At 44.0% G+C, this 12,491-nt stretch overlaps 1 protein-coding gene across 1 annotated transcript in view; it reads left to right on the top strand.

Moving 5' to 3' along the window:
* Nucleotides 1-530: 530 nt before the first annotated feature.
* CFAP77 (cilia and flagella associated protein 77) overlaps nucleotides 531-12,491 on the top strand; it is a 59,596-nt gene continuing 47,635 nt past the window's right edge. Inside the window, exon 1 of the mRNA XM_075260288.1 lies at nucleotides 531-655. Within this exon, the coding sequence (XP_075116389.1) occupies nucleotides 593-655 (63 nt within the window). The 5' untranslated portion in view covers nucleotides 531-592. The remainder of the gene's footprint in view (nucleotides 656-12,491) is intronic.

Genomic DNA, 12,491 nt, shown 5'->3' with positions numbered 1-12,491 from the left:
AGGTGCGTTACCCTGGCGACCGCAGGCTTTTCTCATCGATGAACTTTATTGACACGACATATACGAACAACAGTGTTCAGCTCTATTTTTGTTCATTGTTTTGTGCAGAATGAATAAAGTTTATTTAATGTGGCTTCTAGGGGTGCAGCCATCCCTTGTAGCGGGACTAGTCTGTGTGAGGCACAGCAGGAGGTGCTCTGCTCCGCTGTGTCCACCCAGGGGCGCTATTCACGCGGGATCTGAGGAGACTCGGCTGAGTCCGGGGTTACTAATCCGCACCTGCAGCTTGTTAGCGTCTTGTCGCCATGACAACGGGACAAACCATTCTGGCATAGGGGGAGGACGCGGTTATCTTCCTTGTTATAGAGACTATACACACAGTGCAGTTACTTCTTGACTGTATATGGTGCTGGCAGCCTTAGTGCTGGGCCTAGAATACTGAGATGGGACCGGGCAGAGGCCATGTACCGGTGTGCCCCTCCCCCCGGGCGGTGTAATGGTACGCTCCCGAGAGTCTGAGGAGACCTGTGTGAGGCAGCTGAGGAGCCAGCAGTCAGGGGCCCGGGCTGAGGGGCCACACACCGCCGGCAGCATGGACAACCAGAGGGTCGGGGTCGTCAGAGAGTCCATGAACAACAACCAGCTGCTGCAGAAGGTGAGAGGCGCCATGTCCGCCCATGTCAGTCACCACATATACCCGCCATGGAGGTGACACCAGAGAGAAGGAGCGCGTCCTGTGCGGCCCACACTGTCCTCACACGGGGCTCAGGCAAAATCTCTGCGTCATGTCAGTGAATGGGGATATTCATTGGCTGTACCTGAAAATCCATCTGACCCAGTGCTGGACTCAGCTGAGGGTTTGTCACAGTTGGATCCAGTGCACGAGCTTGAGATGGTTATATACAGTGTGTGTGTATATATATATATATATATATATATATATACATATAAATGCGCCTTATATGAGGCAGAGCTGAGAATATCTCTGTAAAGCGCTGCAGAACATGATAGCGATATACAAGTAATCAAAATAAATTATACTCAGCTGAGGGTTTGTCACAGTAGCGCCCAGTGCAGGAGGAGACACTGACACGAGAAGACAAAATACTGGAACATGAGCAGGGAGGTGAGGGGCGAAGAGACCCCGATACGGGGAGGTGAGGGGCGAAGAGACCCCGATACGGGGAGGTGAGGGGCGAAGAGACCCCAATATAGGGAGGTGAGGGGCGAAGAGACCCCGATACGGGGAGGTGAGGGGCGAAGAGACTCCAATACAAGGAGGTGAGGGGCGAAGAGACCCCGATACGGGGAGGTGAGGGGAAAAGAGACTCCAATACAGGGAGGTGAGGGGCGAAGAGACCCCGATACGGGGAGGTGAGGGGCGAAGAGACTCCAATACAAGGAGGTGAGGGGCGAAGAGACCCCGATACGGGGAGGTGAGGGGCGAAGAGACTCCGATACAAGGAGGTGAGGGGCATAAAGACCCCAATATAGGGAGGTGAGGGGCGAAGAGACCCCGATACAGGGAGGTGAGGGGCGAAGAGACCCCGATACAGGGAGGTGAGGGGCGAAGAGACCCCGATACAGGGAGGTGAGGGGCGAAGAGACCCCGATACAGGGAGGTGAGGGGCGAAGAGACCCCGATACAGGGAGGTGAGGGGCGAAGAGACCCCGATACAGGGAGGTGAGTATATACACTCACCGGCCACTTTATTAGGTACACCTGTCCAACTGCTCGTTAACACTTAATTTCTAATCAGCCAATCACATGGCGGCAACTCAGTGCATTTAGGCATGTAGACATGGTCAAGACAATCTCCTGCAGTTCAAACCGAGCATCAGTATGGGGAAGAAAGGTGATTTGAGTGCCTTTGAACGTGGCATGGTTGTTGGTGCCAGAAGGGCTGGTCTGAGTATTTCAGAAACTGCTGATCTACTGGGATTTTCACGCACAACCATCTCTAGGGTTTACAGAGAATGGTCCGAAAAAGAAAAAACATCCAGTGAGCGGCAGTTCTGTGGGCGGAAATGCGTTGTTGATGCCAGAGGTCAGAGGAGAATGGCCAGACTGGTTCGAGCTGATAGAAAGGCAACAGTGACTCAAATAGCCACCCGTTACAGCCAAGGTAGCCAGAAGAGCATCTCTGAACACCGCACAGTACGTCGAACTTTGAGGCTACAGATGGGCTACAGCAGCAGAAGACCACACCGGGTGCCACTCCTTTCAGCTAAGAACAGGAAACTGAGGCTACAATTTGCACAAGCTCATTGAAATTGGACAATTGAAGATTGGAAAAACGTTGCCTGGTCTGATGAGTCTCGATTTCTGCTGCGACATTCGGATGGTAGGGTCAGAATTTGGCGTCAACAACATGAAAGCATGGATCCATCCTGCCTTGTATCAATGGTTCAGGCTGGTGGTGGTGGTGTCATGGTGTGGGGAATATTTTCTTGGCACTCTTTGGGCCCCTTGGTACCAATTGAGCATCGTTGCAACGCCAAAGCCTACCTGAGTATTGTTGCTGACCATGTCCATCCCTTTATGACCACAATGTACCCAACATCTGATGGCTACTTTCAGCAATAATGCAATGCCATGTCATAAAGCTGGAATCATCTCAGACTGGTTTCTTGAACATGACAATGAGTTCACTGTACTCCAATGGCCTCCACAGTCACCAGATCTCAATCCAATAGAGGAGCATCTTTGGGATGTGGTGGAACGGGAGATTCGCATCATGGATGTGCAGCCGACAAATCTGCGACTGCAACTGTGTGATGCCATCATGTCAATATGGACCAAAATCTCTGAGGAATGCTTCCAGCACCTTGTTGTATCTATGCCACGAAGAATTGAGGCAGTTCTGAAGGCAAAAGGGGGTCCAACCCGTTACTAGCATGGTGTACCTAATAAAGTGGCCGGTGAGTGTATACACTAGCCTCTGCCCACAACTTTGTCTGCGGGTTGTTAGAGTCAATGATCCGCCTATATTCTGCAAATTGCTGCTGTCAATGGTTTGCCTGCTCCAGCGTTTCGGCAGCTCTCAAGCTGGCCTGCAGCTAAATTTGTTCCTCGCACCGTGCCTATGATTGTTCTGGCATCTCAGCGGCTCGCTCGGCCGCCATATAATGAATGTGTTGTTGGAATTCATGATCCGCCTGCTCCGGTGTTTCAGCTGCTCTAAGAGCCGCTTGATGCCTAGCGTGCTCAATCATCCTCCGCTCCACTTGAGGAGAGCTCTGTGACTTCTGGCTCCTTCATAGCTCTCGTGGTTTTAGAATTTTGCAGCAAATTAGATTTTCTTTTTCCCGGCATGTTTAAAATTGGCAAACTGCCAATTTGGATTAAAGGAGTTTTCCCATCTCAGTGTGTTGGCAACTGCTTGGAGCAGATCAGATAATATGCAGATACTTGTACACAATGTACTCAGTGTTATTTGTGTGTTTACATAGAGAGATAAGAAACCTGACTTTATCAGCAAACTCCAATTAGCTGAGAGAGTCCTGCTGGCAAGAGCAGTGTAATATAGTATGTGAACATAAATTCATAGCAGCCGTGAAGCCATGTCATTTACTGGGATAAAAAGGAGCCGATGTGTTAAACAAGGTTACAATCTATCTGTGTGCCAAATTTCATCCAAATCCGTTCGGCCGTTTTTCAGTGATCGAGTAACAAACATCCAAACTATCACATTTTATAATATATATATATATATATATATATATATATATATATATATATATATATATATGTAGGAGGATATATGTATATATTCACACACACAGGCAAATGTACAGCAAACTGGTTTATTTAGAGAAACAAAACAAACAGGAAAATAGATAAACCTTGAATTCAGGCACAAAATGAGTAAAATAAAATCCACCCTTAACTTCAGGCAAAAACAAAATAAAAACCTGCTTGTCCGAGCGACTAAACAGAACAGATAACCTAACTATACGTGTGGCTTACTACCAGCAACACAAACAAAACAAGCACAATATTGTCTCACCAGACTTCGGATTACAGACTCTCACTCTCACTTTTTTTGGATCTGCAGCCAGTAATGAACGAAGGATCTACCCCTGGGCTGAGGCCTATAGCGAGATTCCAGCACCCTGCCTGTCACCTTCTCACAATACACACACATATATAATATACAGTATTTATACACACATGTGTATATATAGTATTATTTTAGGCTCAGGAGACAAATCACAGTTGACCTGAGTGACCTTATCATTGTGTATCCTGAGAATATACAGATATTGTATAGTGTGTTACTGCTTGTATACAATAGGGGGCAGCAGAGTACTGTCTTCTATCCTTCCCCGCCTGCTTATACTGATGGTGGTGCTAGAGCTCTCATATTGACCGCTGTGGCCTCAGGGTGTCTGCAGATCTTTGGCCGCTGTTATAGGGGCAGATGTTACGTCGTGTTTGTTGGAATTTAGAAGAACCCACTTGGCCTCTTCCTTCCCAGCATGCACTGTTCCTTCACCAATAATCTTGTATTTTGTGAGATGTCTTCATTGCCCCTCTTGGTTTTCTGGTGTTGCATTTCTCTACCCCACCAGTCACTGTCTAATTCTGCTTTTTCTGTATTTTCCGTGAGAGCCTTAGTTGGTGCTGCTTTGGGGGATCTGGTGATGTCCCCTGTGGTATTACTAGTGAAGTCAGTGCCGCATTACTAGTCTTACCTGCTCCAGCCACTGGAGGGCAACACTGGTCGATCACTCTGCACTGGATGACATTGGAGATTTCCATGTATCCATGATGACATCAGAAGAGTTATAGCAGTCAGCCAGAACACTTCACTCCTGCCTAATATTGTGTAGCGCCCCCTTTCTGACCCTGAGAGACTTGGATCCCAGTAGATCTCTATTGGATCCTGTGGGATTTTAGATCCTGTCAGTCCTGTGCTTGGTGCGGCCTCCATAGATGAGACTTTTTCTCAAGCTCTGGATTAGAGTCATTGCCAGTCACTGCTATTAGGGGGCGCCACTGCCATGGTGGGGGTACTTGGTATGGGCAATGTTTAGGTAAATGGTATATGTCACATCCACATGATGCTAGGACGTTGTCCAGACCATCACACTGCCAGTGCCTTCTTCCCATAGCGCCCCCTGGTGCCATCTCTTCTCCATGTAAGTGATGCCCAACCACCCGACTGTGATCAACATGGACACTGAACGGTCAGTGACTACTCCATATACACAAGCTGTGATGTCCTGTGTGTACTGACCCTTATATCATAGTCAGCATGGATGCTGTGACCGGTCTGTGACTACTCTGTATACACAAGCTGTGATGTCCTGTGTGTACTGACAGCGTATATCGTGGTCAGGGGTCAGCATGGAGGCTCTGACCGGTCTGTGACTACTCTGTATACACAAGCTGTGATGTCCTGTGTGTACTGACCCTTATATCATAGTCAGGGGTCAGCATGGACGCTCTGACCGGTCTGTGACTACTCCATATACACAAGCTGTGATGTCCTGTGTGTACTGACACCTTCTATTATAATCCACAGTGGACTAGAACTGTGATCTGCCTTCCACTACATAATCTATCTCACCACTTAGAGGCGCTATTGTCGTCAGAGGATGACTTCACTGCTATTAGTGTTATGGTTGCTGGGTGTATAGTGTATATACTGGTCTATGCTGTGTAATTTATGCCCCTGGTCCGCGTCTTGTTGCTCGGCCTCTTGTCTTTGGGTGTGTGGGGGGGGGATTAGTTTTGTGTTGGTGTATTATATGGCAGTGTTGACAAGCCTTGCAGTGCCTGGTAACCTGGACAGATGATAATAGGCCCTGGACTGAGGATCAGGTATTTATTGCCCATTGACAAGTACTGGCAGGCTCTGCAGAAAGTGACAGCAAATAATTAACCTCTTAGTGTTTGCATTGTGATGAGTATTATGGGATAGATATGACATATAGCCGCACTGCAGACAACTCACTAGAAGTATAGTATATAATCTATATCCTATATAACACTGCTCCGGGCTTGTCTATAATCCTATATCCTCCTATAACCTTCCAATATATTTAGTGTTAGATTTTCTCTGGAATTTTCACACTTTTACCAACAATGAATGAAAATGTTCTTTACATCAAACAGTAACAGTGGGCGGCGAGTACATGTCCTGACCACTGGATGGCAGCACCAGACCAGCGTGTGATATATGTGAGGCTGAGACTGAGGTGTCCTGACTACAGCAGTGTATATACTTCCTATATCTCATTGTATGTACTAATATGGACCATGCTGGTATAACCTGGGTATATACTGTATATAATTATATATGAACAGCCGGTATAACCTGGGTATATACTGTATATAATTACCGTATATACTCGAGTATAAGCCAACCCGAATATAAGCCGACCCCCCCCTAATTTTACCACAAAAAACTGGGAAAACTTATTGACTCGAGTATAAGCCTAGGGGGGAAATGCAGCAGCTGCTGGAAAATTTCAAAAATTAAAATGGTCGTAGTTTTTGGGTGCAGTAGATGCTGGGGAAGGGGAGGGGGTGTTTTGGTTGTGTCTGTCCCTTCCCTGAGCCTGAGGACTGTTTTTTTTTTTTCCCCCACTTGGAATTCAGCCTGGCTGAATATAGGGGATCTGCAGTGCTCCTATTAACCCCTTCCTGATGGAACAGGAGCACTGCAGATAACCTATATTCAGTAGACAGAGCACTGTCAGACACAGGATACCTAATGTGTATGTGTTTCACAGTCATTTTCTACTTTTGTATGTATTCTAGGGAAAGGAGGGATTAAGAACGTTTATTTTATTTTTTAAAAAATTTTTGCACTATTTTATGGGAGATTCTATACATTGACATTGTGGCTGGTCATAAACCCCCCTCACCCTCCAAAAAAAAAAAAAAAAAAATTTTTTTTTTTTTTTTTTTTTTTTTGCTGACTCGAATATAAGCCGAGGGGGGCTTTTTCAGCACAAAAACTGGGCTGAAAAATTCGGCTTATACTCGAGTATATACGGTATATATGAACAGCCGGTATAACCTGGGTATATACTGTATATAATTATATATGTACAGCCGGTATAACCTGGGTATATACTGTATATAATTATATATGTACAGCTGGTATAACCTGGGTATATACAGTGTTGGCCAAAAGTATTGGCCCCCCTGCAGTCCTGTCAGATAATCCTCGGTGTCCCCCAGATAATGATTACAAGCACAAACTCTTTGGTAATATCTTCATTTATTTTGTTTGCAATGAAAAAACACAAAAGAGAATGAAATAAAAGTCACATCATTGATCATTTTACACAAAACTCCAGAAATGGTGCGGACAGAAGTATTGGCGCCCTCAGCCTAATACTTGGTAGCACAACCTTTAGACACAATAACTGCGCACAACCGCTTCCGCTAACCAGCAATGAGTTTCTTACAAGGCTCTGCTGGAATCTTAGACCCTTCTTCTTTGGCAAACTGCTCGTGGTCCCCCCTGAGATGTGAAGGGGGCCTTCTCCAAACTGCCACCAAGAGATCTCTCCCCCTCCCCCACAGGTGTTCTATGGGATTCAGGGCTGGACTCATTGCTGCCACTTTACAAGTCTCCAGGGCTTTCTCTCACCACCATTTTCTGACCTGAAGTGTGTTTTGGGTCCTTGTCCTGCTGGAAGAGCCCTGACCTCTGAGGGAGACCCGGCTTTCTCACACTGGGCCCTACATGATGCTGCACAATGTGTTGGTCGTCTTCAGACTTCATAATGCCATGCACGCGGTCAAGCAGTCCATTGCCAGAGGCAGCAAAGCAACCCCAAAACATCAGGGACCCTCCGCCATGTCTGACTGTAGGGGGCGTCTTCTTTTCTTTGAAGGCCTCTTTTTTTTTTTTTTTTCCCCTGTAATCTCTATGTTGAGGCCTTTTCCTACTTTTGTCTCCTCTGACCAGAGAACATTCTTCCAGAACGGTTTTGGCTTTCTCAGGTAAGTTTTGGCAAACTCCAGCCTGGCTTATGTCTCTGGGTAAGAAGTGGGGTCTTCCTGGGTCTCCTACCATACAGTCCCTTCTCATTCAGACGCTGACGCTGGATAGTACGGGGTGACACTGTTGTACCCTCGGACTGCAGGGCAGATGGAACTTGTTTGGATGTTAGTCGAGGTTCTTTATCCGCCATCCGCACAATTTTGCGGTGAAATCTCTTGTCAGTGTTTCTTTTCCGTCCACATCTAGGGAGGTTAGCCACAGTGCCATGGGCTTTACACTTCTTGATGACACTGCGCACGGTAGACACAGGAACATTCAGGTCTTTGGAGATGGACTTGTAGCCTTGAGATTGCTCAGGCTTCCTCACAATTTTGCTTCTCAAGTCCTCAGACAGTTCTTTGGTCTTCCTTCTTTTCTCCATGCTCAATGTGGTACACACAAGGACACAGGACAGAGGTGGAGTCAACTTTAATCCATTTCAACTGGCTGCAAGTGTGATTTAGTTATTGCCACCACCTGTTAGGTGCCTCAGGTAAGTAACAGGTGCTGTTAATTACACAAATTAGAGAAGCATCACATGATTTTTTCAAACAGTGCCAATACTTTTGCCCACCTCCTTTTTTATGTTTGGTGTTGAATTATATCTAATTTAGCTTTTTGACAATTCTTTTTGTGGTTTTCCATTGATGACAAATTAAATGAAGATAATACCAAAGAATTTGTGATTGCAATCATTTTCTGGAAGAAACGGAGTATTATCTGACAGAATTGCAGGGGTGCCAATACTTTTGGCCAACACTGTACTGTATATAATTATATATGTAGATCCGGTATAACCTGGGTATATACTGTATATAATTTATATATGTACACCTGGTATAACCTGGGTATCTCCTGTATATAATTATATATGTACACCTGGTATAACCTGGGTATCTCCTGTATATAATTATATATGTACAGCCGGTATAACCTGGGTATCTCCTGTATATACTATATATGTACAGCCGGTATAACCTGGGTATCTCCTGTATATACTATATATGTACAGCCGGTATAACCTGGGTATCTTCTATAAGCTGCTTCTTTCTCCTCGGTCTTTTGCTTTCTTGTACGTTCTGCTTATTCTACATTTTTCTGATCTGAAGTTGCTCAATAATTGATCTGGTTAATGAACACATTTTTGGTCACTCCATGTGATAATTATGAGAATGGGTTCTCCGCTTTTTGTGCCCTCCCTCTACATTTTCAGGGCTTCTCCTTCTCAGTAGGAAGTAATTTAAGGGTTTTTTTCTATCATAAATAATTTCCCTGCCATCGGATTTGGCTCAGAACAGATTCTGCTGCTACAATGTTACTGTGTTCAGAAGACTCTATGAGCTCCGCCTCTGACTCCCAAAAACTGGGACATGTCAATATTTCCCTGGTCACCTGACAGTCTGTTTCCTGGTCCCTCTTGACACACAGGAAGTGACTGCTCAGGCAGGTGACCCATCTCAGCCAGTGATTGGTCCAGGGGCAAGAGGGGCGGGAAGTAGAGACCAGTCGGGGAACCCGAGATCAGCAGGGGATGGACAAGGTGAGAATTGCCTGTGAGGTTTTTAACAGGAGCCTTTGGTACAAAACGTTATGGACTCAGTAAACACTTCCTTTAAGAAGTCATTGATAACTGGAACTATACGGCCATTTCTTTTGGGGGAAGTGTCTGAATGTCGGATTAAGGGCTTTGTTATTTGTGTTGGCTGTCGTTAACCTGACCGATTAATCTCTATAGTCTGGACCCAATCTGAGCCGTGTGCCAAAATCTTTACTGCATGGACAAAATTCTACCACCCTTTCTCTTGGGTGGACTAACCCCACAAAGTGCCTCCAACCTCACAAGATATGGGCCCAATCTCTACTCCATGGACAATCCCTTTAAGAAGCCAATGATAGTTGCAATTTGTGACACCCCATGACCGTTGCCTATGGGGGAGATATCTGCCTTTAGGTACCTCATTTGGGGTAGGTGTGAGCCACTTCCTAACACTATGCTGTGCCCCTGACCCCTTGAGATATGGCCGCCTCTCCACATCCTGCGATTGCCTCTTCTCCTTCCAATATTCCGCCATTTCTCCCTTTCAGTCCACCGACCCCTCTCTCACTTGGACGTCCATAAAATCGTTGGCCATTCTGAGCAAGACTTGAAAAGCGCAGTCCCCAACCGCACTCACAGTTAGTTAGCATTTAGATAGGTTGGATTGGGAAGGGGGGGGGGGGGGAGTCGTCTCACAGAATCTCACGAAAGCCGATATCACAGAGCAACAAGAGGGATTAATTCCCTTAACCAACACGGATGATCCCGTCTATCTCATTACCTTCCCCTTGTCAGCGCCGATGTGAGATCTGATTGAAGATTACACCATTTAGGCTTTCTCCATTACTTTGTAGAGAAGTCGCCCCCAATCCGCACCCGCGTCCCCCGCAGCCGCCACTCAGCCGCCCCCGCTCACAATTCTGCTTCATTTAAACTTCATCAACTTTTGCAGTGATGTGGAAGGATGTGAGATAGACTCTGGAAGCCGCAGCCCCGCGCTCTTTGTTACTTAATGTATTCGCGCTCTCCCCCTTTATTTCCTGCCCAATTTTTTTTTTTCTTCTTCTTTTTGACGTTCTCGTTCCCCTCATGCTGAAAATGAGATTACAGTATTTAGATATCTATGATAATCCATCAGGGGAGCGGCGGCAGAATCTGAGGTTAATGTGCCCTAGCACAACAAAGGCTCCTGCGGCCTGGCGGGGTTTGGGAGAGCAGTTTGTGTCCCCCCCCACAAACACAAACACACACACTTCTTGTAATTGCTCTTTCTAAGAGTTTTTCCAGCTGCTAATCCAGACTGGGCTTTATTATTATTTATTTTCCTTTTTTTTTTTTTTTTTTTTTTTTTTTTTTTTTTAAATTTCTGCACTTTTTTCACTTTTATTGTGTTTCGTTACATTCTTTCTTTCATTCTGTAACCTCTTTTTATATTTTAGATTTATTTTTATTTAGTTTATTTTTTTTATATTTTTTTTTATATCATTTATGGGGGTGTTTATTAATGCAAGTCATGTAAGTCTTAGTCAATTTTTTGGTCAAACTGGTTGTTTTTGATTATTAAAATTTTTTTTTCTGTTTTTGCTTTTTGAGCTTTTAACTATTTTGCAAGGTTTTTTGGTGTAATTTGTAGTTTGATGCTTTAATGTAGTTAGTGTGTGTGTGTGTGTGTGTGTGTGTGTATATATATATATATATATATATATATATATATATATATATATATATATTTCTGTTACATTTATTGAAACACTTTAAAGGTATGAGGGCTCGTCTTTTCAGTTTTATGTACCCCTAGACTGGCTCTGCTGCCCCAAATACTAAGACAATTGATGAGAGAGAGAATTTTTTTTTTATGTAAAAATATATCGATTGATAATAATTTATTATATATATTTACTACAGTATTATTTTATTTATTGTATTTAATTTATTGTTTTATTTATGAAATTATTTTATTAATTTTATAATATTTTATGTATTATATTTAATTTATTATATTTTTTATTTTATTAATTATATTATGTATTTTATTATATATATTTTATTATTTTAATTTTTTATTATATATTTTTATAATTTTAATCTATTTTATTGTAATTTTTTATTGTTATTATTAATAATCATAAATGATAATAATAGTAATAAAATTATTATAATGGATATAGCTAGATATTTTTTTCCTTGCCTGGTTCCAACCACATTGGTGCTATTATTTCAGGATACTAATAGAGATGTACTGACAAGTGGGTGGTCCTATAGTGCCCAATGATGACACTGAGGAGTGGAGACCATACAGTAATGGCACCAGGCAGTGTAGCTCCGCCTACTTGACAATATACTTTTATCGATGTCTGGAGATACCATCACCCGTCTTTGGATTTGGGCATCCTACACAAGCATGAATAGCCGTGTTGGATTCAGCATTGCAGGGGGTATAAAAACTCCAAGGACCTGATAAGTCCCCTTTACATACCCCATAAGATCTCTGTATTCCTTATATATGGCCGCCCGCTGTAGCGATCTGCAAATGTAATGAAGATTTTTGTCAGCAGACTCGTGTTATTTCTCTGTGATTCTTCCATATTGTCCTCGGCCCGGTCTCGCTTTGCGTCGGTCTCTTTCCTGACAGTGATGATAATTACCGCGGCGGCGTCTTCCTGTTTCTGGCAATTAGTCGGTATTATCTGTCACTAATGACGACCTGTTATTTAGTTATCTAACTGCAAGGAATAAAAAAAAAAGCTGTCTGTGCAAAAAAATTCCAGATGAAGCGCGGCGGACCGATCCGTCTCAGCCATGGAGATGGTTCAGCCATAAATGTCAGGGAGATTTGCTGTAATCTGCGTTTCCTAAGAGAAAAATATACTTAATAATTATGACTAATATTGGTTTTGTACTCCGAGGTGAAGAGCAAAGTGATCTCGCTTTGGTGCAGCAAAACA

Source organism: Leptodactylus fuscus, chromosome 11 (genome assembly GCF_031893055.1).
Source record: "Leptodactylus fuscus isolate aLepFus1 chromosome 11, aLepFus1.hap2, whole genome shotgun sequence".
Classification (NCBI taxonomy): Eukaryota; Metazoa; Chordata; class Amphibia; order Anura; family Leptodactylidae; genus Leptodactylus; species Leptodactylus fuscus.
Note: the sequence above shows the minus strand (reverse complement) of the source record. Positions and strands in the feature narration are given on the sequence as shown.